Source organism: Podarcis raffonei, chromosome 8, assembly GCF_027172205.1.
Source record: "Podarcis raffonei isolate rPodRaf1 chromosome 8, rPodRaf1.pri, whole genome shotgun sequence".
Classification (NCBI taxonomy): Eukaryota; Metazoa; Chordata; class Lepidosauria; order Squamata; family Lacertidae; genus Podarcis; species Podarcis raffonei.
Genome location: NC_070609.1, coordinates 18,341,217 through 18,369,036, shown reverse-complemented (window position 1 = coordinate 18,369,036; position 27,820 = coordinate 18,341,217). Strand labels below are relative to the sequence as shown.

Here is a 27,820-nt window from a genome sequence, read left to right as displayed (position 1 = left end):
ATACAGCATTAGAATAATTTCTCTAATTCGTAGCAAACATCCACATGTCTTCTGAATGTCCACTTGTTTTGTGGGGTACTATAGCCTTTTTTTCAGTGGGAGAGACTGAGCGCAAATGTATGTATTGGCATTTGCCGACCTGCAGTGGAAGATGGCAAACTTTCAGAATAGCTCCAGTTGCAGAACCTGCTTCTTAGGATTCAGAGAGGTAAGATTTTTCCAAGTCGTCACCACAAACACCAGAGTGGGTTTATATGTCTGGGAAATAGACCCAGAGCCATCTTTGATGACATAAATTACATGATGTTTGCTGTTAATAAAGGAATCAAGAGACTGCTGGTAGGTTAAGCAACACAAACCCTTTTCAGTGCCAAACCATGCTGCCTTTAAAAAGGCAGCCAATTTGCTTTGCAGATGTTCCAAGGTGGTTTCCCTTTTTGCTGTGAGATGGTAGAACTTCTGTTTTCTGAATGTCCACCTGGCCTGTGGAGCACCACAAACCTTAGTCTTACTTCAGGTGGGGGTTGACCAGTGGCGCACAAGTTGTTGCTAGACAACAACTCCCACTATCCCTGCCTGGGGCTGATGGGAGTCTGAGTCCCAACATCTGCAAGGCCACAGAACTTCCATCCCCAGCCTTAGATGAAACGCTGCTTTCTTGGGGAGGAGCAACAAACCAATGAAGGATCCTGCCAGGTGTACAAGTGAGGAACTGCTGCCAAAATCGCAGGGCAGCAGCACATATTGCAGAAGTTAGAAATGGCTGAGCCAGGCCACAGAAGGATGAGAGCAAGTCCCATCCCCCCCACCCCCGGCTGAGATTTCGTGGCATTTTGATTCAGTCCAAAGAACTGGGAAATATGAAGGCATGCTTTGATGCAGTAAGATTTATTCCAAAGAATTAGAAAATATGAAGGCACATTCTACTTATCAAATTGTAATTTACAGCAAGAAAGGATGCTGGGATATGTGTGTGTGTGTGTGTGTGTGTGTGTGTGAGAGAGAGAGAGAGAGAGAGAGAGAGAGAGAGAGAGAGAGAGAGAGACAGAGAGACAGACAGACCGCTCTTAGGTTCCTCCCCATAGCAACCTGACCTATGCCGTGCCCCTTCGGTAATGAGTGCAGCTAGGCTTAGATACCTATATTCCAGCAAGTGGTGTGTGTGTGTGTGTGTGTGCGCGCGCCATTTTGACACGAATGCCCAGCACTCTCCCACCCTGGTCTCAGACCCAGCTCTGCTGCTGGTGTTGCTGCTGCTGCTTCTGTTGCAGAGCTCTGGCAGCCAGGGTCCAGCGCTCCAGCCACTGCTGCAGGGTGAAGCCAAGGCGGCGCTCGGTGGGGAGTACAAACTGCGCGGGTTGCTCCCACCTGGAAGAGGGAAAACAGAGAGGGGTTTTCAGAGTGGCAGCTGGGATAGTTTTTTGCAGGACCCCCCCACCTCACCCCCCCAAACCCCAAGAACCGACTCTGGGGTTTATTTTGCAGGTGCATCCCACAACATGCCATTGCATTGGGGTGGATACTGGACCACCCACACATTATTCCATATATATATATATTTCTGTTGTACAATTTAAAGCACTCATTTTTACATCCTTAAAATATCAATGACTTCCCTTGTCTTTCCATGGTTCATTTTACATATCATAAATCTCTGCACATTTTACAAAAGCTATACTATTCAGTATTCCATTATTACATCCATCAAAACATAGATTCAATAAACGTTTTCCAATCTTCTCTAAACGTATGTTCTTCTTGTTCTCTTATTCTATATGTTAAGGGCAAGCTGCGAATATTCTGTCAACTTGAGTTGCCATTCTTCTTTGGTTGGGGCCTCGCTCGTTTTCCATTTTTGGGCTAATAAAACACAGGCCGCAAGTAGCATACATACATAGCCTTTTTTTAATACATGGGAATTTCAGTCTGAATTATCCCCAACAGAAAGGAATCAGATTTTTTCTGGGAAAGTACTTTTAAACTTTTTTTCAATTAATTATGGATCATTTCCCAATACTCTTTTACCCTCTTACAAGTCCACCACAGATGAAAGAACGTTCCCTCCATCTCTTTGCATCTCCAGCACTTGTCTGATTCTGCCTTATACATCTTAGCAAGCCTACTCGGAGTGAAATACCATCTGTAAATCATTGTCAAGTAATTCTCCTTCAAAGAATAATATGCTGTGAACTTCAAATCACTTTTCCAGAGGTTTTCCTAGAGGTTAAAATCTATATTGTGTCCTATATCTATTCCCCAGTATCCACACATTATACCTCATGGATGATGGGACCCATGTTTGAGTAAGGCTGCCCTAACCCAAAGGTCTAGGGACGCAGGTGGCGCTGTGGGTTAAACCACAGAGCCTAGGACTTGCCAGTCAGAAGGTCGGCGGTTCGAATCCCCGCGACGGGGTGAGCTCCTGTTGCTCGGTCCCTGCTCCTGCCAACCTAGCAGTTCGAAAGCATGTCAAAGTGCAAGTAGATAAATAGGTACCACTCCGGTGGGAAGGTAAACGGCGTTTCCGTGCACTGCTCTGGTTCGCCAGAAGCGGCTTTGTCATGCTGGCCACATGACCCGGAAGCTCCCTCGGCCAATAAAGCGAGATGAGCACCGCAACCCCAGAGTCGGCCATGACTGGACCTAATGGTCAGGGGTCCCTTTACCTTTACCCCAAACGTAGATTGCCATGGTGAGTCCACCCTCTCCCATCAGCCCCCCAAGCAGCATGGGCAACAGCCAGGGATGATGGGAGTTGTAGTCCCAACTGCATCTGGAAGAGACTAGGCTCAGGAATATATCCCACAATGCCTTGCCAACCTCCCTCCACTTACCAGGCGTCCACAACAGCCTGTACCTCCTGCCAACGCTCAATACGACACCGGCACTGATCCGTCATGCGCTGGATCCGGGGCAGCAGCTCAAGGACCTGCTCCTCATCGTGGCTCTGCACCTCCCGCACAAGAGCTGGGGACAGGGGGGAGAGGGAGATTTGGGAAGAACTCGCTGAGTATCAAGCAGTAACTATTGTGGGTGGCCTAGGGGTTAGTCCACATCATACGCAAAAATGGAAACTAAAAATGCATTTTTGAAATTGTATGGTAGGATAGTAGCAACTCCCTGCTTGCACCAATGAAGCCTAGCACAGAACGGAAGGAAGTGTATTCCTGGAGACAGAGGATTTCAACCTTTTTGAGTCCACAGCTCCCCTGACCAATCACATTCCTTCTGCCGCTCCTCTGTAGGGAAATATGCTCTGAGCCTCAGAAGTCCAGCTATGTCACCCCTTGTCTGCAGAGCCGGTAGCCCGTCACCCCTTTTTGAAACCCCTCCCTTGTGGAGTGTTCCCTCAGCCTCCTCTCTCCTCTCCTTGAGAGTCCTCCGGGCAGACACCGAAGTAGCCCCTGTGGTTTGCAGCACCCCAGGGGTGCCACGGCACACTGGTTGAAAACCACGGGCATATAAGGTATTTTCCAGTGTTCCTGAGAAAGAACATTGATGGGGATTGGTTGAGCCATCGGTGGAGGGCCACAGGTGAGGAAACTAGGCCTATTCCAGTGTTTTGGCTGGGCAGGAACTCCGATAATGCCTCTTGCTTGAATGCAGAATACAGAGGGGGTGATTGTCTGTGTGTGTGTGTGTGTGTGTGTGTGTGTGTGTGTAGAAACCAGCCTATTGTACAAGGGAGAACATTCACACCTGTTGCTCCACCCACTTGTGCTTCTGGCCCCGCCACAACTGGCACATGGCCTTCAAAAGCTTGCCTAGAAAGGAATGTGGCCCTCAGGCTGTAGGAAAAAACACCTCCCCCTTTCTTTCAGGAAGTGGATATTCCCAGCCCTAATTGAAGGTGCTGGGGACTGAAGCTGGGACCTTTACATGGGAAGCAGATGCTTCACCCACAAGCCATGGCTCCCTTCTCCAAGAGGTGCCACGCTAAGGCCGACTCACCCTGCGCATCTGGCTCCGGGGAGTTATCCAGCTGGCGCTGCAGGCTTCCCAGCACTCTCTGCTTTGAGCCAAGTTGGGCACGCAGGAGAATGAGCATCTTCTTCAGCTCTGTGGTGTGCACGAGCAGCTCCTCCGGGGCCTGGAGACAGAGAGGAATGATGGAGCACAGGGCACAGCAGACATCAACACAAGATGCTGGAGAGCAACACAGGAAGGCCTCCCATTTTATAAAAAGGGATCTAGGGCGGATTTTAGACAACTGGTAAAGGTTCGGAGTTAAGGGTACCGAGTCATTTTGACAAGCAGCAGCCCTATTTAAAATAAAGCTTCATGCTTAATTTCCAGTGATTTCACCCAAGAAACAGACGTTTTGTTTGATGTGGCAATGAACTGCATTTTGTTCTCTTGATACGGGTGATGGATATGGCTGGGCGATATATTGATGTATCGCCCAAAACCAGTTTGAAGTCAAAATCGGTATGATATCAATTTCACAATTTTTGACCTGGCAATGTATTGCAAACCATGATGCGATTTTTGGATAACGCACACACAATGTGGGGAGAAACTGTGAAGCCAGCCAATGCCTCTACATTATTTCAGACATTGTGACATATCAGTATATCGCAATGTTTAGCAGGTGATCTGTCACAATGTTGAAAACTAGTTATCGCCCAGCCTTAGCGATGGACTAATCCAACAAAATTCTGTCCTGTTCTATAAAGTAAAAGGGTAAAGGTAAAGGGACCCCTGACCATTAGGTCCAGTCATGGCCGACTCTGGGGTTGCGGCACTCATCTCGCTTTACTGGCCGAGGGAGCTGGCATACAGCTTCTGGGTCATGTGACCAGCATGACTAAGCCACTTCTGGCGAACCAGAGCAGCACACGGAAACGCTGTTTATCTTCCCGCCGGAGCGGTACCTATTTATCTACTTGCACTTTGACGTGCTTTCGAACTGCTAGGTTGGCAGGAGCAGGGACCAAGCAACGTTAGCTCACCCCGTCGCGGGGATTCAAACTGCCGACCTTCTGATCAGCAAGTCCTAGGCTCTGTGGTTTAACCCACAGCGCCACCTGCATTCTATAAAGTAGGGCATACCTAAAGGTGCATACAGAATATAAATGCACACTTCACGGAACTGGGGTCGCCCAGAGCTCTCTGCTTTCACAGACAGGCCATGGTAATTATGTCGGCTTCTGCATAATATGTGAAGCCGCTAGAACACATTTTTTTTTGCTAGAAAAGGAGCCTGCAAAAAAGGCTGTGCGGGATCCCAGGAACATGGGGAAGCCAGCTTGCACCAGGCCAGGCTATTTGTCCATGAAGTATGACTCCCACCACCTGTTTCCTGATCCTTTTAACATAGAGAAGGCTAACCTGAGGCCCTCCAGAAGCTACTGGACTACAGCTCCCACCATCCCTGACCTCTGGGCCATGGTGGCTGGGGATGATGGGAGTAGCAGTCTAGCAAAAGCTGGAGTGTCACAGGTGAGTGCCTGCTGTCCTGCTATAAACAAAAAGGTGAACTCAGGACTTCCTGCATGGGATCTACCACTGGGCTATTGTGGGGAGGTGGGGGGGGGGAGAAAAAGTTATTTCAAGTGATCCAGCCCAGTTAGGTTCCTCCCCCCACCCCACCTAGATATAAACCAAGCCCGCAGCCGAGAGGCACTCACCTTGTAGAGAGGGAAGGCAACTCCCTGGCACACATTGAGGAAGGGCTGGTACACGGCTGGCGCTGTTCGGCTCAGGCGGTGGATAGAAAGCTCATGGGCGGGGATTCGCTGAGACCTGAAATATTTTTTGGGGTGTGTCTGTCAGAAAGAAGGGCTCATGATTTCCCCTCCACCCCACACCTTGTCTTCAAATCAAAGATGGAGGATGCATTCTGATCCCAACGCACACACATTTGTGTGCTTGCTTGAGGTATGAACATGGGCCCAGTCCGCGCTATACATTTAAAGCAGTATCATACCACTTTGAATCCTTTACAGCTTCCCCCAAAGAATCCTGGGAAATGTAAAGGCCAGCAAGAGTTGTTAGGAGGGGAATAAGGGACTCCCAAGAAACTCTTGGCACCCTTTACATTTCCCAGGATTCTCTGGGGGAAGGCATGACAATTTAAAGTGGCATGATACTGCTTCAAATGTTTAGTGCAGATGGGGCATGGGATACACACAGCTCTAAGCGCTGTCAGGCTTAAAATATAAATTAACCACCCTCTAGATTGTGCATGAAAGAAGGACAAGACTTGAAACCCACATCAATCTCATTTGAATACACTTTAACTATTTGTACTTGTTCCAGCCAATATATTCCGGCTTTGATCATCACAGGAGGAGCCAGGACCAATTAACCATCCGCCTCCAACCAGCAAAAGTCTATAGCAGCCTTGCCCACCCCGCTGTCTCAACTCTAGCATGGCCCATGGCCAGTTGCAGTTCAACAGCATCTGGGGAACACCTGGATCAGGGAAAGCTACTCTTACTTGCAGCCAGTTCTCCAGGTTCAACGATTTCGGGAGGCATGGCCAAAGCGTGACTTTGCTCTTTTAAAAATGAGAATCTTAGAAGTAGGTATCTTGCTGCCCATTGTAGGGCTCTCCTGTTTCTTGAGCCCACAGCGTTGCTCATCCATGGGGAGGGGAGCAGGAGGACTCACGCAGGGAGATTGCGGCGCAGCAGGCAAGGCAGAGCAATGGTCCCAAACTGTCGAACCTCGCGGTCCACCCTATCCTCCAGTTGCTCCGCTGCTTCCTTCACCAACTGCTCTTGAGGCAGCAGTTTCTTTTCTATGAAGTCTTGGATCTGATGGAGAGACATAAAAGAAAAACCAGCATGGTCACAAAGATGCCACGTAAGCACAGTACCTCTGCTTCCAGGTGCAGAACATGGAATCCCAGGTCTCCTCGCTGCACTTTTTGTAATATTTATTTTGAAAGTTTCTAGTCCTCAACGTTGCAGAACCCCACTTGGGTCAGGAACAAATCTAGTGGCAGTATGTCTGGAGGCGGTTGGAGGATGGATGGCGGCTAACGGATTGAGGTTGAATCCTGACAAGACAGAAGTACTGTTTTTGGGGAGACAGGGGGAGAGCAGGTGTGGAGGACTCCCTGGTCCTGAATGGGGTAACTGTGCTCCTGAAGGACCAGTTACACAGCCTGGGAGTCATTTTGGACTCACAGCTGTCCATGGAGGTGCAGGTCAATTCTATGTCCAGGGCAGTTGCCTACCAGCTCCATCAGGTAATCAGGCTGAGACTGTCTCGCCAGAGTGGTGCATGCTCTGGTTATCTCCCACTTGGACTACTGCAACGTTTGAGGGTGGGATATAAATAAAAAATTATTATTATTTCCCGACTTCTAAGCAACAGATTCTGGCAAATTGCCACCCCGGGCCATAAATATATCCGTGTAGAGGTGAAAGGGAGCCTCAGATCTTGCCTCTGCCTGGTCCTTGCGAAGCTGTGATTTAAGATACGACGTTCCCTTGATGAGCGCCCGGATGTGCTGCTGTTTCTCATTCTGTAGGAAGGAGGCAGAGAAGGGAGATTAAGGTGCTACTTTTCAACAGACTGCACAAGGCACCCCCTTCCCCCAAAGCCTCTCCTAATGGCATAAGCACACACACACACAAGGCCACATTCACATCATCCAGTTAAAGCAGTACGGTACCACTTCAGTCACAGCTTCCCCCAAAGCATTCTGGGAGCTGAAGTTTGTTAAGGGTGCTGGGAATTGTCAGGAGACCCTTGCAGAGCTAAAATTCCCAGAGTGGTTTAAAGAAACCATTCCACTTCACAGGGCACTCTGAAAAGGGAAAGAGGAGGCTTTCAACAACCTCCTCCAATATAGCACCTGCCAGATGTTGCCAGAGGCCCCACCAACCAATCAACATGGCCTGTGGCCAGGGATGATGGGTATTGTAGTCCATTATATTTATGCGGGGGGACGGGGAGAGAGAAACAAGATTGGTTCTTCCTAACCTAGAAGTTGACATCCTTCTGTATAATCAGCCCTGTTTAGGGAAGCTTTTAATGTCTGATGCATTACTGTATTTTAATATTTTGCTGAAAGCCACCCAGAGTGGCTGGCGAAGCCCAGCCAGATGGGCGGGGTATAAATAATAAATTATTATTCATTCACATCCTGCTTACATGCCGAAATGGCTTCTAAGCAGTATTGTCTCAAGGCTTTTGACCCTACGCCTCAGACTCTCTGGATCTATTGCTGGGATAGCTCAGTTGGTAGAGAATGCCAGCTGTTCATCTCAGGGTCGTGGGTTCAAGCCCCACGTTGGGCAAGAGATTCCTGCATGGCGGGGGGTGGGACTATATGACCCTGGGGGTCCCCTTCCAACGCCACACACCTATGATCCCGAGACCCGCACAACTCTTTCCCCCTCAAATATTTATCCTCCCTTCCACACACTCACCACCAGGTGGCGGAAGTCCAGGATGCTCTGGCGTTTAGCTTGCACAGCCTGCAGTTCCTCATGCCGGGTCCTCACTGCCTCTTCCAGCTCCCGGCAGCCCTGCAGAAGTCCGTCTCTGTATCCCCTCAACCGCACGGCCCGAAGCTCCAGCTCAAACGCAGCTCTGGGATGGGAAGCAGCATGAAAAAAAGGGGGAAGAGACTCCCTGACACGTGTCTGTTCACACAGTGCACTTATTTATAGGTCTCTCCCCGTTTGCTTCCACTGCCCTTATTTTTATTCAACACCCCCCCAATTGCACCCAAGGCTACTACTGCCCCCCTGGATAGTTCCAGCATACCGCCCCCTTCCCAGAAGAGTTTGGATTTAATATCCTGCTTTAACACTACCCGAAGGAGTCTCAAAGCAGCTAACATTCTCCTTTCCCTTCCTCCCCAACAACAAACACTCTGTGAGGAGAGTGAGGCTGAGAGACTTCAGAGACGTGTGACTGGCCCAAGGTCACCCAGCAGCTGCATGTGGAGGAGCGGGGAAGCGAACCCAGTTCACCAGATTACGAGTCCACCGCTCTTAACCACTATACCACGCTGGCTCCCTACCCACGCTACCCAGGGGCTGGTATCGCCCACTTTGGGAAACACTGGCTTGGAGTTTTGTTTTTAAAAGTGAGATGCACAGCTCCATTGCTGCTCATGGTCTCCCCTGAAGGAACCACAACTGCAAGATCCGTCTTCTCACCTGGCCAGGATAGAGCGCTCCGAGTCATCAGACAGCAGGCTATGCATCTCCTGGACGACAGCTTCCAGCCGAGCCAAGAGGCTCCTCTCCTGGGCGTTTAAAGGGATCTGCTCCACACAAAGCATCTCGCACTTGCTCCAGCCCTCCTGCCCACCAGGAGAGGAAGAAGGAAAGCAAAGACTATGAGCGCCCCCTTTTCTTTGGCACCCAACTCCTGTGCTGACAAAGCTCGGGAAGGTTTGGCTCAGTGTCAGAGCATCTGCTTTGTACACAGGAAGTCCCAGGTTCAATCCCTGACATCTCCAGGCAAGGCAGGGAAAAGCCCCTGTCTGGAAGCCTGGAGAGCTGCTGCCCATCAAGTGTAGACAGAACTAAACTAGATGCAACAAAGGTCTGACTCAGTAGAAGGCAGCTAATAATAATAACTTATTTAGATGCTGCCCACCTGCCTGGGTTGCCCCAACCACTCTGGGCGGCTTCCAACAAATTAAAACACAGTAAGACATCACACATTAAAAACTGCCCTATACAGGGCTGTCTTTCAGATGTCTTCTAAAAGTCAGAGAGTTGTTTATTTCCTTGACATCTGATGGGAGGGCGTTCCACAGGGTGGGTGCCACTGCCAAGAAAGCCCTCTGCCTGGTCCCCTCTAACATCATTTCTCATAGTGAGGGAAGCACCAGAAGGCCCTTGGAGCTGGACCTCAGTGTCCAAGCTGAACAATGTGGGTGGAGACGCTCCTTCAGGTATACTGGGCCAAGGCCATTTAGGGCTTTAAAAGTCAGCACCAGCTCTTTGAATAATGCTCAGAAGCATAGCTTCCAATGTCCTTATCACCAGATCCGCCTTAAATCCTGCTGCCCAAAATAATTTGGAGAGATCAATTATACACTTCCAAGGAAACAAGTTTTCAGATAACCGGTGTCTTTAGTTAGCTCTCTCAGAATTCACACAAGAGTGAATATGGGCAGCACAAGCACCTTCAAGCAGTGAAGAACTGAATGTATGAACTGGCCGAAGTAAAAGCTGCATTGGAAATAGCACTCATTCAGAAACTCAGATAATGTAGGTGCTTGACAGCCCTATTCACGAGAGATAAAACAGACCATGTATGAACCATAGCTATACATTCAGCCAAGGGCCGTCACCTGTATGAGGGTCCGGACAGAGGGCAGGTCATTCATTGGCTCCGAGACATCCTCCAGGTGGGCGTTATCATAGCGAAACCTGAGTGTGGGGCAGAAAGGAGAGAACTGTAGACCCCGAAGAGCCTCATGAGATACCGAGGGGAAGACTCTGGCTTTGAGCGATTGCTTGACATTGTGTGTTTCCCTCCACCCCCAACACTTCCCCTGAGCCTTGGTGGGCTTACTGGTGCCAAAGAACAGCGATGCTTCAGTAAAAAATAGCTGGTTCGGGGCCAGCCAGGTTAAGTTCCCCACAGTTCTGCTCCACAGAGAGACACTGCGTGTAATTGAAACGGGAACCAGTGAAGAATCTCAGGCCTTCTCCCCAGGCCATGCCTCCTCTCACTAGGTCAAACCCTTCCCTGGCCGTGCCTCATTACTATTATTATTTAGTAATTAATTAAATTTGCATACTGCCCTATACGCCCCAGGTCTCAGGGCAGTTCACGAGATAAACATCACAAAAACAGAAAATACATAATGAAAACAAAGACAACCCAATAATCCCGCCTTCCACGACACTGGCTGTCAATCTGTGGCTGTCTGATTAAAGAGGAACATTTTCACTTGGCACCTAAATGAAAGCACCAGATGAGCCTCCCTGGGGAGAGCATTCTACCAATGGAGAGCCACTGCAGAAAAGTCCCGTTCTCCTGTTGCCACCCTCCGGACCTCTCCAGAGGCTGCCCGGGGGTGCTGGGTGGTGTCATTAGCCCAGGGTACCCAACACCGCCACCCGTCTCCCCCAGGGCAGGACCTACTTGAGGGCTTCCACATCCCTAGGAATGTTGATGCTGGTGGTGAGCTCCTGCAGCTGCTGTGTGTTCTGCAAGGCAAGGTGCTCCAGGGCTGAGAGGATGTGGGCAGGAGGGTGGGAGCCAGCTACTTTCTGTGGGGAGACAGGGAAAGCTAGTGAGGATGACCTCAAAGACAGAGAGAGAGAAAGAAAGAAGAGACTGCTCACAGGCAGTCCTAGAGCAGGCTGTCCAAGCAAAGCAACAGGCTTCCTCATCGCTGCTCTGCAATGTGTGGTCCTACCTCCACAACGCTCAGCCAGTGCTGGTAGGAAGGGTTCAGCTGCTCCTCATTCATCCCGCTGCTGAGAGACACCAAAGGAAAAAGAGAGAGAGTGTTAGAAATTCAAGGGCAGGCATAGGGAACCTGTGGCCCTCCATATGTGGCTGAACTACAACTCCCATCAGCCCCAGCATGCATAATCCAGCAACATCTCTGGAGGGCTGCAGGTTCCCCCAAACCTGCTCAGGGAGGCAGGGAGAAAAGGACAGGTAAGAATGACCAGGATGCTTTTCAAAGGGGAATGATACCAAAAGGGAAAGGGCACTCCCAAATGGTTTGAAGACCTAAGGTGTTTGGAAAGGACAAACTTGTGTGGGTGTAGAATTGGGGAGAGGGTCTTTAGCTGCAAGGGCTTTAGAAAGGGAGCACCATGGCATTGGACCGAGCCTGGAAGCAGACGGGGAGCCAGTGCAGGAATTTCATGGGGGAATAGAATTATGAACTGCTTTCCTTCTAGAAGATCCCAAGTTCAGCCCATCACATCTCATAGAATCATACGAGACAGAGGTAACCTTAAATGTCATGTAGTCCAACGTCTGGCAGAAGCAGGCAAAGTCTCACTAAAGCAACCCCCCCCCCAATCTAAAAAATTGAAGGATTAGCACTGCAGCAGAGGCCTCAGAGTCCCAGTTCGGTTAGCCAGTGCTATGTTAGGCTGTCCAAAGAGACCGTGGCTCATTGTTTCAAAATTTCTAGATACCCAATGTGAAATCTGGAAACTGGGCACTCATGGAGCAAGGGAGAGGTCTACAATGCAAGGCTAATGGGAGGAAAGTATACAAAACATGGGACAAATTTAAGGGAAGTGGGAAAGGGGTGGAAGATAGGCTCTTACGGAAAATGCCCTGATACGCTGTGCTCAAAGAGGGTCTTCAGGAAGTGGAAGCGCAGCTGGCAGGCCTCCTGGACATCTCGCTGGAGAGAAACAAGAGGCAGACCTCAGCTAAGGTTTCTCCCCCAAATACACCTACCTCCAGCCTGTTAAAAAATGCAGTTAACAGGTTAATTCTCCATGAGTCAGCAGAAACGATGGCTCATTTGCCACAATGCACTGGCAGGCTAACTCTGCTATCTGTGCTATGGGGCAGATTTGGGAGAAACTTTGCATATAAAAACTCAGGTTACAGCATGCTGTGTGTGTTGTGGTGGTGGTAGGGGATTGCAGGCCTTGTTGAAGGTTATATGATGAAACTGTGGATTTGAGTGAATATTTTTTGAAGAGATCATCTGAGGAAGAAGTTGGAAGATCGGCAGACTTCAGAGAACTCATTAAGTTGAAGGACTCTGCAAGCAACTGAACCAGGGACTCGGCTGTGGACTTTAACACAAGCATGGACTTCGAAGGAAACAGCCCTCTCTGGGCTCAGAGAGAGGAGATAACTCATATCATCTATAAATAGTGTATGTATGTGAAGTGCATGTTGGTGTTGGCCTAGTAAAATGACAACTCTGCTAAGTGCCTGTTTTCTGCGGTGAGCTTAATTGCTTGACTGAGCTTCCACAGTGCATACACCCAAAACAGCCCTCCAAATCTACTGAATTACGTGCCCCGAAAACTGTGTCTGGTCTCATACCACAGAACCTTGGCACGTGCTAGAATTCGTGCACAAACACCAGAGCCAATGCTAGAATGTTGGAAGATTCAGGACAGAAATAACATCTTCACACATAGTTCAACTATGGAACTCATTCCCACAAGATGCAATGAGGGCCACCAACTCTTGTGGCTTTAACAGAGAATTAGACAAATTCCTGGAGAAGGAAAACACTGGCTCCGAACCCTGATGGCTACTTTCACTGTCAGAAGCAACATGTTTCTGAATACAAGATGCTGGAAATTACAGGAGGGAAGAGTGCTGTTGGGTTCAGGTCCTGTTTGCAGGCTTCCCATAGGCATCTGATTGACCGCTGTGAGAACAGGATGACTTTGGGGGCAGTCACTGCCTCTCAGTCTAGCCTACCTCGCAGGGTCGTTGTGGGGATTAAATGAGGGAGAGAACCATGTATGCCACTTTGAGCTCCTTGGAGAGGGGAAAAAGTTGGGATATAAGCACCAGAAATTGAAAGATTATGATTTCAGAATCAAGGTTTCGGCCAATAAGTAACCAGACATTGGTACGTACACTCTGACCAGAAAGAGCTGTCCTTAAGCCAGTACTACAAAGCAAATAAGTACTTGGAAATCCCGATTTCCCTGATCTCAAGTAAATATACCTTTGCAAGAAGCTACTCTGCCCTCTTCCCCGCAAGCAAGCCACCAATCCTCACCAAAACCTCCGGCTCCATGCTGGGGAATCCAGGCTCCGGGGCTTTCTTGCTGAACACCACCGCTGTCCTGGCCTTCCTACGGAGAACAAATTAGAATGGAGAGAACCCCTTCCAGCGGCTGGGCAGACCTCTCAAACATTCCCTGCATGCCCATTGTGGGCAGAGCAACCAATGCACATCTCACCTTTGTACACTAAGCTATACAAAGCGACTGTTCATCCGCCACCCGGGCAAGGGAAAGGTGTCATCAGAGTTCCATCCAGGCAAAAGCAATCAAGGAGGGGGCAAAGCCGGGGCCAGTGAGGGGTGTGGCCTGGAGAGGGGGCGTGGCCTCACAAGAGTTCCAAGGGCCAGGCAGGGAGGGCCACATTCGGCTCTTGGTTCCCTACTCTGGACAAATGTGCCCTGCCTATCCAAGAGACTGGAGATGGGGGACTGTACCTCTCCATCTCTTGCAGCTGCTCCAGGCGGCCTCCGACTTTTGCCGCTCTCGCTTGCAGTTGCTGACGCTCTGCTGCGACCCGGGCAGAGTACGCCTTGAGCAGCAAGCTGCGGCGCTTGGCATCCCGGATCTCCTCCTGCGCCGTCTCCAGGGCGACCTCTGAGACCAGATGAGAGCAAGGGCACATCACAAATTGGGCAGTGTGGGTACTCCCACGCGACTTTGGGATCTCTGCACAAGTGCTATAATAACAACAAAGATCCCCTGTGTTGGATTGTCACAAGTGCTAGAATAGGCATTAGTTTTGGCATCTTTTTAATTTTTTTAAACAACAACTCAGGATTCTAGTCCTTATGACCGTTGAGCCAACGTCTTCCCACTCACCATCTGCCACGAGTTCATGCTGTGCTGATTCAATCTGCAAGTCCAGCTGCTGCAGCTCCCCCCGCAGGCGGGAGATGTCTTGGACCAGCTGCTTACGGCGCTCCTTCTCCGATTCTGAACTGCTGGGCTTGCCCTGGGAAGAAAAACACCAGCCCTGCTAGGGTGGAACTCTGCCGTGGCACATTTAAGCTCACTCACAGCTCATTTTCCCACAATACTCATAGACATAAGGCAACCCTCCTCCCGCCCCACTATCCCACAAACGTAGGGTGTGAATGTGGCCTCTATCTCCAAGTTCTCCCCCTCCACATCCTAAAGGCAGCCCCTTCCCCACAGATTACAAAGCCCAAGCCACACGGAGAAACAGCAACACCCAAATCCCTCCCAGTATATTGATCTCTCACCTCAGTCTCCTCCATCTGCCGATACCTACATGAAAGGTTCGGGTTAAGAAAACCAACAGTTTCCCATTTTTCTTTAGTCACTACAACAACTATGTCCAGAAGTCACAAGAAGCCAACAAGCACAGAACCCAGTTTTCTCTGCTTCAGGATTTACCATCCCTTGAGGTAAACAGCCATTAAAAAAAAAAAAGTCTGGAAGCTTCTGATTCTGAATAATCACAATTCAGTGCTTACATCCACACCCTAAGCTGTGGTTGATCTTAACAATGGTGTGTTGAAAATGCCAGCTTTGTAAACCATGGTTTGATGTCTTTCAAACAAATTGTATGTTAAGATCAACCATAGTTTGCTGGGTCTGGATGAGATGCCAAGCTGTGATTCATGAAGCATCAAAGCCCTTTTCATGGATGTGGCAAGGGAGCAGAAGGGGAGAGCGTGAGAGCTCAGCAAGAGGCTAGGCTTGCTTATAACACAGTAAACCGCAGTGCAAATGTAAGCAATGTGTTCAGACAGAAGTCAGAAAACAGGAAAAAGTTCATCATTTGGAGTAATACTGATGGAGGCAGTGGCACAAAGGTTGTTCTACAGAAAGATTGCTCTACAGACCTCTAGAGTAGGGCTGCCTCTTTTTTGGGGGGGCGGGGAGAAGAGTGCCTTTGCTGCTTTCTTTTAACCACAGCCAGGCATACAAATTAAGCAGGTAATACATCCCTGGCATGAAATAAATAGTGGGCAAAGCTTCACCTGCTGAATTTTTGGATGTCAGGCTACTGAAGGTATAGGCAGAAGGCAAAAAAACCCCAACAATTGGCTTAGGATTTTATATAAGTTAAGTGATGAATCAATATGTTTAATCTCAAATTGAAAAGATATAAGGATGTTTAATGATTAAGTTAAGTTTGTAAGAACTTTGATTTGGAAAACCATTAAAAGGATATGCATTGAAATTCAACCAAGGGAAAACGAGGAAGTCACTTAACAATGTTAATAAGGTTATGATTTATGGTTATTTGTTCATAATTTTGTGAAAATCAATAAAAAAAATTGGGAAGGAAAAAACCCCCAACACTTAAAAATGCAAAGGTTTGGGAAAGTATAAAAGTCCTATCCTGGTCCCAAAATGACAACAAACACAGGCAGAAGTCAGCCTAGTCTCCCTCATAGGATTGTTGTGGTGGGATAAGAAGGGAGTGGCAGAAAGAACTGTGCATCCACTTGGAGGAACGGCAGATTATAAAAAGGAAATACACTACAGAAATCCAACCAGTGATGCTTCCTCCTTCATGGAGAAGCGGACAAAGGGGAGGAACACAGAAAGTTGCCTTATACCAAGTCAGCCCACAGGGCTATCTAGCTCAGAACTGTCTACTCTGACTGGCAGCAGCTCTCCAGGGTTTCTGGCAGGGTCCTCTCCCAGCCCGACTTGGAGATGCCAGGAATTGAACCTGGGGGTTTCTGCGTGCAAAGCAGATGCTCTACCACTGAGCTACAGCACAACGGCAAAGGAACTTGCCCATTGCTGACCTTTGCTTGCCACACCATTGCTGCAAGGGGCGAAAAAAAGAGGAGGGATAACTCTTAGCAGAAGAAGGTGTGGAACGCTGGAGGAAAATGCCCACAAAAAGGATACCATAGCAAATTGCCCCGGATCTTCTTTACGGTCCTACAGTATCGACAAAGAGAAAAATTAAGTCAATGAAGTGCATTGTATCCCCCACTACTTGATCTCTGTGCCAAAAAATACTGTCACCCCAATTTCAAAGTGGAACATGTGCAGAGGAAGGTGACCAAGGGTCTGGAAACCAAACCTTATGTGGAATGATTGAAGGAATTGAGTATGTTTAGCATGTAAAGAGGAGACTGAGAGGAGATATGATAGCCATCTTCAAATATCTTAAGGGCTGTAACATGGATGATAGAGCAAGCTTGCTTTCTCCTGTTCTGGAGGGTAGGACTAGAGCCATTGGCTTCAGGTTACAAGAAGGGAGATTCTGACTAAACATCAGGAATAATTTTCTGACAGTAAGAGCTGTTTGACAGTGGAACAGACTCCCTCGGGAGATTGTGGACTCTCCTTCCTTGGAGGTTTTTAAGCAGAGGTTGGGTGGCCATCTGTCATGGATGCTTTAGCTGAGATTCCTGCATTGCAGGGGGTTGGACTAGATGACCCTCAGTGTCCCTTCCAACTCTGTAATTCTAAGTATCTCAGCCTAGCGTTAAAGGCACGAGAACAGAGCCAATAATAAAAGCTGACTGCTTCAGCCCATCTGCTTCCCATGACTGCAAACGGGATCCCAGGAGTTGCAAAATTCCTCATGCCAAAGAATTGCTGAATGTGGGCAGCTAGCTTCACCCGAGAGACGGGGAGCCTGTGGCCCTCCAAGTTGTGCGCTGGACTCCAATTCCCACCGGCCGAAGCCAGCATGAAGTCCAGCCAACATCTACCAGCTCCCCACTGTGAGGAAAACAAAAAGCCAAATCCTAACCCACCAGCCTCTCAGTGCTTCTCCTGAACACAACCTCTTCTTACCTCTGGTGGCGAACATGCTGGATGACGAATTTCCAGATCTCAGCACACTGACCTGAGCACATCCTAGAGAGTAGGGGAAAGGATGGAAAGCGTTTATATCCCACTCATAAGCCAAAAAGGCTTCCAGAGCGACTAACATACAGTCTGTTACATGCAACCAGCATGCAACTCCACGGCTGCCCATATGCTTCTGGGCAATGTTCTAGGCTCTTGGATTAATTTACAAAGCCTTTAATAACTTGGGACCAGAATCCCTTAAGGTCTACTCGATTCATTATATCGCTGCCTGGCCGAGGAAGTCTTTGTGGGAAACGCTGTTAGCAATTCCCCATGGCTCAGACCCACCTGCACGTTCAGAATTGTGGGCCCATTTCAGTAGGCCTCTCTCCCCTCCCTGCTGAACGTCCAGTGCTCAGCGAGGACTATTTTTGTTTGAGCAGGCATTTTATGTAAGGTTTCAGATTCTGATGGCCAATTTTTATCTCTGCTGTACACAACTGGGTTAAACAGGTGGAAATGTGGAATTAAACTACTTGGAAGAGACTGGAAATCTAAGCAGACATTGTTGGAAGAAAACGTTACAGGTGCAGCCTTCTAACACCCATCGCAGGCCCAAGCATTGCAGCCAGAGCCCCATTAGGACAGGTAGAATGGAAAATAGGGTGACCCACAGCAGGCAGAAGCAGTGCCATAGTCGAAACAAAACAAAACAAAAAATCCTTCCAGTAGCACCTTAGAAACCAACTAAGTTAGCTATTGACATAAAAGTTCATACCAATAACTAACTTAGTTGGTCTCTAAAGGTGCTAGTGGAAGGAATTTTTTTATTTTGTTTCAGCCTGTTCTAGTTTTCTCCCCATCCTCCTCCCTGCTGGCTGAGAGCAGACTTAAGCCAACGAAGGTCCTGTAAATCTAAGAGAAGAGCCCTGGTGGATCAGTCCAATGGCCCACCTAGCATAACATCCTATTCTCACAGTGGCCGACCAGATGCCTGTGGGAAACCAGAGAGCCAGCAAGGTGTAGTGGTTAGAGTACTGGACTAAGACCTTTGAGGCCTGGGTTCAAATCCCCACCGAATCTGGCATTGGGCCAGACACTGCCTCTCAGCCTAACCTACCTCACAGGGTCGTTGTGGAGATTAAATGAGGCGGGGTGGAGGGAGAACTGCGTATGCCACCTTGAGCTTGAGGTGGGATAGCTCAGCCGGTGGAGCGTAAGACTCAGGGTTGTGGGTTCAAGCGAAAGAAAAGGGTCCTTTCAAATTCTACATGCAATAAAATAAACCTGCAAGCAAGACCTGGGCGCAACAGTACCCTGCCCGCTAGATTCCCAGCAACTGGGTCACCAGAGGCGTAAGGCCCTGAACTCTGCACATGCTCAGAGGCACTCGCTTTGCTGGAGTTTTTGAAATACACTCCAGGGAGCCGCCTGGCGGGCGCGGGTCTGAGGCAGGAGAGGGCCGCATGTCACCCACCGGCGGGCCGCACTCTCGGAGGGGATTCTGTCCGGCGGGAGCTGCATCTCCTCGGCCGCCCAGCACCGGAGCTCCTGCGCCAGCGACGCCCCGCTGCCCCACTCCATCCCGACCACAGCCGCGGCTCGACGGAACTTCTCCCGCAGATGCTGCTGCTGCTGCTGCTGCTTTCCCGCTGCCTGCGCGGAACTTCAACTCCAGCGCCTTCCCTCCCGGGCGCCTCCCACCTTCCCGTGGCACGCCGGGAGATGTAGTCCCATGTCGCAAGAGCTGCCGGGACGTGTAACCGGAGAGGGAGGGGGAGAGCGCGAAAAAGAGAGACTCCGCTTTCGCACAGGCTGCTGGGATTTGTAGTTTCGGGTTGGCTGTGAGAGGGCTGAGCGTCTGCCCGAAAGGCCGTGTCTGATTGTCTTGCTATTACTATTAGTACAGTACATTTTTTGCATATGACTTATGTGTGCGTTCCGAAATGTGTGTGTGTATGTATATATATATATATATATATATATATATATATATACTGTTTTACAATTTAGAATACTCATTTAAACATCCTTAAAATATAAATTACTTCCCTTCTTCTCTTTCCATGGTTCATTTTGCATATCATAAATCCCTGCTTATTTCACATAAATTAAACCATTAAGTATTCCATTATTATTTTTGTTGTTGTTTAGTTGTTTAGTCGTGTCCGACTCTTCATGACCCCATGGACCAGAGCACGCCAGGCATTCATCTTCCACTTCCTCCCGCAATTCCATTATTACATCCATCAAAACTTATTTGCACTGTTTAATTTATCTTAATGCTGCCAGCGCTTTCAAGTGTACACAATTTCTCCCTGTATATTCAATAAACATTTTCCGATCTTCTTTAAACATATGTTCTTCTTGTTCTCTTATTCTATTTGTTAGGTCCGCAAGCTGCTCATATTCGATCAGTTTATGTATATGTAATATAAACCCAAAACGCACTTCCCTTAAGAAGCAGGTACGAATCTCTGGGGCACTCTTTGACCTGATGGTATCTCTGGAGGCTCAGGTAGCCTTGGTGGTCAGGAGTGCCAGTTTCCAGTTATGGTTAGTTCAGCAGTTGTGGCTGTTTGTGGTCCAATATAGTGTGGACTTTGTCACCCATAAAATTATATATGGATTATTGCAATGTGCATTGCATGGGACTGCTTAGATGGAGGAAAGACAGGTGTGAAGAAAAACCATCCTGTACAAATTTATAATATATACCTCTTGCCTCTGGCCCTGCACATCAATGGCATGCGGCCCCTGGAAGGTCATTTAGATGGAAATGCGGTCCTCGGGCTGAAAAGGCTTCCTCATCTTTCTTCTTCTCCCATCCCAACCTAACTTTTCCCCATAAGTTAAAATCCAGACAAAACTGTTGAGTGCTTTTTTTGGGGGGGGGGGATCTCTGTCTCTCCCCGCTGCTCCAATAAAAATGCTACTTTTCGCCAATTCAGCAAAAATCCACCCAGACACCATTTTCAAGCCATACGTTTGGCAGCACTAATTAATAACCAAATTGAATTGCACTTCAGAAGATATATAGTATCATAGAATTGTAGTTTGGGACAGTATCCCCAAGGACCTCTTAGAATTCCTGATCTATGATTGCGGTCATAGGACTGTTGTCTTTCACATGACTGTATATGTTTTGACTCCACCGAGTGGGAAGTGACGGAGACAGGATGTTTGTGTTACTGTGGGACTATTGTCCTTTGTCTTTTTCTCTTTGCTGTCTGATGCTAGAGAAAGAGGGAGCCATGTTGTAGTGCTCCCTGTGTGTTTATATGTAAATAAAGTAGATTAGCCAAAATGCTGAGTTGCTGAGGTCTGTCATGCGCATGCTGCGCAAACTCTGCGGATCCCTAAGTGTGCCAGTGTCGGTTGGCATCGGTCGCTGTGATGTTTGGGCTGAAGAAAGCTTATGAAGCTTCCGAACGATCAACCAGGAGGGAGAAAACATGACAGTCGGGCATGTGTCTCTGCCTGGGGCCTACTCGAGTGTAGGTTGAACTCCTGACAGGACCATCTTGTCCAATCCCCTGCAAACACAAGTATCACAGCTGAAGAACCCCTGACAGGTGGCCATCCAACCTCTTGCTTAACAACCTCCCAGGATTTTGTTGTCTCTGTCTGCAGAAGATTCCCTTCATCTGGTTTACCTGGAAGTGGCCAGGATTGAACCTGGGAGTTTCTGCAGGGGAAGAAGCATGTGCTCTGTCAGCGAGCTATGGTGGGTCTCGCTTCAGGTTGACCTGCATCAAACCAGTGTGGGTGGCAGTTCAAAGCTGCATTCATTATCCTGAGGCTAGAATTAGTGTTAACCTAACGCAGTTGGAGCCTAGGACTTGCTGATCAGAAGGTTGGCAGTTCGAATCCCTGCGATGGGGTGAGCTCCCGTTACTTGGTCCCAGCTCCTGCCAACCTAGCAGTTCGAAAGCACAAAGTACAAGTAGATAAATAGGTACCACTCTGGTGGGAAGGTAAGCGGCATTTCTGTGCACTGCTCTGGTTCTCCAGAAGCGGCTTAGTCATGCTGGCCACATGACCCGGAAGCTGGACGCCGGCTCCCTCGGCCAGTAAAGCGAGATGAGCGCCACAACCCCAGAGTCAGTCACAACTGCACCTAATGGTCAGGGGTCCCTTTACCTTTAACTGTGCAAAGGCAAAGTGTACATTCGTTGCCCCACTTTTGCCTCTAGCTCTGGCCACCACTTGCATGTGGCTCCCAAGGGTTTGACCCAGAGAGAATATGGGGGGAAAGGTTCCCTAACACATCACTGCGTTGTCATTTTTGGCAGAAACATACCGCGCTGTGTGTCTTTGCCATAAATATGGCGGCTCCGACTTTAATTTCAGTGATCAGCAGAGGAAACTTCTGCAAGAGTGGTGTTTCTTTTCTTTTTCTTTTTTCCAAAAAAACCCAAGATCTTGTGCTGAGGAAGAAGGCAGTGTCTCTTTCAAATGGACACCGGGGCTCTGTGCCATGTTTCACCTGATTTCACTCCTAATGCCCCCTGGCTGCTGAGAAAGGATTTTGATTTCCGAAGATGCCTCTTAAAGGAGCCAAGACACAAGATGGCTTTGTAAAATACTGTTTTATTTCTTCAGGGTACAAAGTCAGATGGGTTAAAAGTCATTAAACACTTGCTGTATTGTGGGACCAAAGTTGTACAAAAGCCCAGCATTTTTTCCTTAAGATTAATATCGCCAACCTGATAGGTGGGGTTGACCTTTCCTCGTTTGCTTGGCTGGACTGCCCGTAGAGATCGTGATAGAGATTTACATCTGCCCGACACTCATTCGAAACATAAGAGTACTTCTCACTCAGTCTCACATGCACACACACAAACACACACACACACATATGGAGGAATGTACTTAATGAAGTTAGAGAGCAAACAGTGGCCTTTAAAATTAAACCTAACTATCTAACCCCTATTTACAACCACGCTAAAATTGCTCGTATGGGAAACTGACAAAGTGGACTAGTATATAACTAAAGGGTGACTTGAAATTTATATATATATACTTGAGTTGGTTCCTCAGCAAAGGGAAACACACACACACACCCCTCCCGTTCCCCTCAAAGTGTGCCTGCCTGCTGCTTATGATCACATAAGGGCGTGCTTTGCAAGCAGAAGGTTCCAGGTTCAAATCCTGGCATCTCCAGGCAAGGCTCAGAATATCCCTCATTTGAAATCCTGGACAGCTTTGTTAGAGGGCCACATGGTCACTGTGTCACTCAGTATAAGGAATATTTTCATTTTGTAGGCTGCAGTCCTACAAACAGACTTACTAGACCCTAGTAACAAGGGAGTAACTCCTGTTTAGGTCAGCGGAAATTACTTCTGACACAATGTGTATATGCTCATCTTTAGAACATGTTATTAAATTCCAATTTCATATCCTCCCCACCCTCCCCTTCCTAATAAAAAGTATTCCCCCCCCCCAAGTATCTTTGCAATAAATAGAACATACCATAATCGTTCCCGGAAGGTTAGAGATTAATGCTGTTAGGGGGAGTGGGAAGTGGTAGCAAGCATTAGCCGGGTTACAAAGCTAGGAGGAAAACAAGTTTCTTTCATCTGAGTGTATCTCTGGTTTACACCGACTTTGCTTTAAATACCATCACTAATAAACAACCTGTATCGGATGGTGCTTATGCTACCAGAAATCAGGAACCACAGGCCCCCCCCCTCAAAACACTAATTTGCCTGTGGTGGAAAGTCATTTCATTGGAACAGGCGGTGAGGGAGTCCACCTTAGCTGTGTTTCATGAATTCCCAGCTTTTTTGTGATTTGATAGTAATCTGATCAGCAAAATACAATACGTTTTGTACAGTACAAACATGCTGGAAAGAGGAGACTGGGGGCAGAGCCTTGATCTTAAAGCTAAACATTTCTGCGTAGGATGGGACCTGGAGCGATAAGAGGTGCAGCGGAATCTTTTCTTGGAATACGGGAGATGGAAATCACTTGAAAAACTTCAGGAGCGGGGCCACTGAAGAGCGTGGCGGCCCTACTTGCTGTAGCTGCTGTATGCGTAAGAAGAGCCCCCCATTCATAGAGCTACAGATATGCATGTGATGTTAGCAACTGGTTATCTATCGGACAATTCAAAACCAAGGCCCTTGGTTCTTGACGACACTTAGGATTCAGGTTAGGCCATTCATCAAGGTAGCAGGTTCAGTGGAAACGACGATTTCAGGTGATTTCAGTGGGCTAAGACAGGGTGTGGAAGCTGTCTCTCCTCTCCAGATGTTGGCAGACTCCAGCTCCCATCAGCCACAGCCAACGTGGCCAAGGGTAAGGGATAATGGGTTCTGTAGTTCGGAAATTTCCTCTGGGCCACATATGCCCCATCCCTGGGCTAAGACATGCCTAACTCTGCAAGGGATTGGGCTGCAGAAGCAGATTTGGCCTCCGCTGCCAACCCCAAGCCTTCAAAAATAACTTATCAGCACCTCACCTATTACAGAACTAGCTCAGAAATCGTGAGTTGCTTTTAAAAAAGAAATAATATTTGCTGAACTATTTTCATTCATCTTCTGGCTTATGAGAGGCTCTATTTCTCCCAAAGCCACATTCGAGAAACAGTTTCATTAGGACAAACCAAAATATTACAAACTTATGAGCAAGCTTTCAAGGCCTCCCAAATTCTTCATAATCTGATGAAGAGCTCTGAACAACTCTAAAGCTTGCTCATGATGAACCTGCAGCATTTTGGTTATTCTTAATAACACAGTATTATCACCATACTGGTTTTTTTTTGGGGGGGGGTCTTTCTTTTAACTGACTAACACAGCTAACTACAATGTCTGCTTCTCCTGCTAACCAAAATAAAATTTGCTAAATAACAGGGCTTTCAACATGAAGTCATATAAACATCAGGAGGTCGCGATATACAGCTAGCATTGTTGATTGGGTTGAAGAGTCCAAGATGCTTCTCTCATGTCTTCCAATGCAATCAAAGGCAGCAGGCTTGTTGTTGGTGCTAACATCCTCAAGATCGGGACACCGTTTTATAGAGAGAAGAGTTTTTGCCCAGGCTGCAGTTCAGAGACTGAGCTTCAGTGCCACAAAGACAAATGGCAGCAGAACTGGGCAGATGTTGTTGCACTGTATTCAGCCATACATACGTATCAGTGAAACGTAATGTGTTTTCACAAGAGACGCTAGCGTTGCTTGGAATGCACCTTAGTGCAGCACAGAAAAGCAGAACTGACATTCTCGTCAATTGACCTTCTGCTTTACAGATGAGAGATATGCGAAAAGGACATTAAGCATCACTGGAGAAAATACTTTGCACGTGCATTAGCCAAGTATGTCAATGGTAGTCGCACACACCCACACCCCGCCTCTCTTTCTGATCCTGGATTTTAAAAACCAAGGCTGCAAGGGTGGGAAGGAACTGCTGACCAGCACATGTTTACATAAGGGCCCCTCCATAAGTCATTTTGGTTGTGTACTCATGAGGATTTGTGCTCAGGATGGTACACACAACCTTGCTTTCAATGCTGTTTGCACCTGCAAAAGTTTGGGGCAGACACACACTGCTATGTTTCCAAGCGGTGCACGCCCTGTAACTTCCAGTTGAAATGCTGCAACTTTTTATACGGCAACCGTCCTGAGCTTTGTTCATGACATCGTTCTGCTTTTGTTGGGCTGTAGTGCAAGAGTGTCCTGCTCCAAGTGTCAATAACGCGGTGGAATTTGGGAAACATCTCAGAACAATAAAGCGGAATGGCATGTGGACGGCCACTAATGCACTATTATTGCATCAAGGATATGTTGCAGAATCACACCCACAAAAAACAAACAAAAAAACCCAAGGGAAAACATCAGTCAGGAGGGGTCCTAAGTGAGACGCAGCCTCTAAGCGCTTCCGTGTTCTTTTAACTAAGAGCTCAGTGCTTTCTAAAAGCGGGATCTGGAATGTGAAATGGACATTTTGAAGCTATGGGTCAGACCCACAGCAGGTGTTCATCAGCACTGGTTGTGCCAGACCAAGACCCAAGTGCTCCCCTGGAGGGGATCTGGTCCACTTGCTGTGGATACAGAAAGGTGACCCCCCGCCCCCATTCTTGGATCTGTGCATACATAAGATCGCTCAGCTATTTCAGATTTGTTAATCTCAGAAGTGACCCAGAATTATTTCCCAGTTCTGGATTAGAACCACCAGCCCGCCGCAAACCATCCATGCAAAAGTGGAACAAAGTCATCCCCGCACCCCACAATTTCGTAACCACCCTGATTGGGTGGCAAAAAAGAAGAAAGAATTAAAAACAAACAAACTAGTGGACAGACTAATCTGCATTAGATTGATCTTCAGTATGCACTCTGGAGAGGGAAAGGAAAGGGGCCCAGGGAGATACAGATGAGCATTTAAAGGGCGAGCATCAAGACATCAAAACCAATTGGTAGGGTCTTCTCAGGACTAGGAAGCCAAAGCCAAGAGGCGTGGCCAGGCGTTTCATTAGACTACAATAGTTCCAATGGGTGGCGGTCCATGGGAGCTGCCTGCCGCGGTGGCTGGGGAAAGGGCTCACTTGACTCGGATCTCGGCGTACTCAGCCAGCTCCTCCGTCAGGGTGTAGCTGTCCTTCGTGGATAGTTTGGTGAAGTCTATGTTGGCGTAGTCAATGCCCAGGTCCTTGTTCAAGAGCCGTTTGTCGCAGCGCCCATACTGCAGGAGCGGGAGAGAGAAGACCAGGTTGAAGGCTCCCCCCAGATCACACCTCGGATTTGCGGAACTCACTGCTGCGGGGGCTTAAATCCTGAAGACTCGCTATTTGGAAGACAACACAAACACATTCGTTCTCTTACGGCAAGGATGGGGAAACCTGTGGCCGTGGGTAGGCAAACTAAGTCCTGGGAATCAGCGTGTTTTTACATGAGTAGAATGTGTGCTTTTATTTAAAATGCATCTCTGGGTTATTTGTGGGGCATATTTTTTAAAAATATATATATAGTCTGCCCCCCCCAAGTTCTGAGGGACAGTGGACTGGACCACTACTGAAAGAGTTTGCTGACCCCTGCCTGTGGCTCTCCAGATATTGCTGGACTCTGACTCCCATAATCCCCAGGCAGTGTGGCCCAATGGTCAGGAGATGATGCGAGGTGTAATGCAGCAACATCCCGAGGGTCCACTGGTCCCCCAGGTAAATAGACCAATGGCTTGGTTCAGTATATGTTGTTGGTTTCAACCAACCCATTTACCCAAGCAGTATTTTAAGCTACAAGGGTCGACGGACGTGCTGCAGATCAAGCCTATCTGGAACCCCTACCCTGTGACATGGAAACCAAAGCGCTGCAGTTACTCGGTGGTGCCCAAATGCACTCTGCACCTGTTCAGAGGCACTTTGTTCCTGTTTCTTATGAACTTCTTATGTTTCAGGATCGGGCCCTTCCATTGAAAGCAGATATCCCATATTGTCTTCACCACAAGTTTACATGTCACAGAAGCAAGCAAGGGCAGGGAAAGGCCTAACAGCGCCTGGGAAGGACAGACACACAGACCCTGGGGGAAGCCATTGCAGAGGCACACTCAAGGAAACACACAGCTTTGACATAAACGATCCGGTGCGTTTCCACAAGCAACATTAAAAGCAGCTCGAGGACTTCCCATGATGCATGCACACACATGGAAGCTGTTCGCGCAGGACAGGCCAAGGCAGAGGGCCGTTTTCAAATCAGAAAGACACTTTTTGAGCGAAACGAGACATGGAATCACTGACTTTTTTAAAGAGGCAGGCATGGGACGTGCCAATCCAGATCAGGACTGCAACAGGGCCAAGGGTTAAAGTTTCAGTTTGCATTTCTTAGTACAGTGGTGCCTCGCAAGACGAAATTAATTCGTTCCGCGAGTCTTTTCGTCTTGCGATGTTTTTCGTCTTGCGAATCACGGTCAGTCGCAACTGCACCTCTTCAAGCGGTTTTAAGAAAAAGGAAACAAACTCGCAAGACGTTTTCGTCTTGCGAAGCAAGCCCATAGGGAAAATCGTCTTGCGAAGCAACTCAAAAACCGAAAAACTCTTTCGTCTTGCGAGTTTTTCGTCTTCTGAGGCATTCGTCTTGCGAGGTACCACTGTACAGAAAGTATTGATCTGATGTGTAGATATCTTTCCTATTCTAATTAATTCAAGAGGGTTCTGGAAGCTTCTCTGTGTAAAAGAAACATGCAGAAGGTTCATGATACAGTCATACCTCATGTTATGTCCGCTTCAGGTTGCGTGTTTTTGTCTTGCGTCCTGCGGCAACCCAGAAGTACCGGAATGGGTTACTTCCGGGTTTCACCGCTCATGCATGTGCAGAAGCACTAAATCACAGTTTGCGCATGTGCAGAAGCGCCAAATTGCGCCGCGCCTGCACAGACACAGCACTTCAAGTTGCAGGCTTTTCACATTACG

The 27,820-nt window shown here is 48.1% G+C and overlaps 2 protein-coding genes across 11 annotated transcripts in view; both read right to left on the bottom strand.

Annotated features, from left to right (window-relative positions):
- Window positions 1-1,168: 1,168 nt before the first annotated feature.
- Window positions 1,169-19,068, bottom strand: HAUS5 (HAUS augmin like complex subunit 5). The gene is made up of 19 exons (XM_053398271.1): window positions 18,892-19,068; window positions 17,418-17,480; window positions 16,518-16,550; window positions 14,888-14,912; window positions 14,484-14,616; window positions 14,099-14,258; window positions 13,658-13,733; window positions 12,225-12,304; window positions 11,351-11,411; window positions 11,074-11,201; window positions 10,274-10,352; window positions 9,126-9,271; window positions 8,388-8,550; window positions 7,397-7,477; window positions 6,616-6,761; window positions 5,631-5,745; window positions 3,952-4,090; window positions 2,835-2,967; window positions 1,169-1,368 (listed from the first exon to the last, which is right to left on the bottom strand). Exons 1-19 carry the CDS (start codon window positions 18,996-18,998, stop codon window positions 1,224-1,226), a joined length of 2,013 nt encoding a protein of 670 aa, XP_053254246.1. The 5' UTR covers window positions 18,999-19,068; the 3' UTR covers window positions 1,169-1,223.
- A 6,641-nt stretch (window positions 19,069-25,709) lies between these two features.
- MAG (myelin associated glycoprotein) overlaps window positions 25,710-27,820 on the bottom strand; it is a 74,923-nt gene continuing 72,812 nt past the window's right edge. For 8 of the 10 annotated variants that reach the window (XM_053398260.1, XM_053398265.1, XM_053398268.1 and 5 more), the window contains one exon: window positions 25,710-26,097. In XM_053398260.1, coding sequence (XP_053254235.1) covers window positions 25,957-26,097 — 141 coding nt within the window. In that variant the 3' untranslated portion in view covers window positions 25,710-25,956. Of the gene's footprint in view, window positions 26,200-27,820 lie in introns of all 10 variants that reach the window. The other 2 variants (XM_053398261.1, XM_053398262.1) reach the window with 2 other exon arrangements.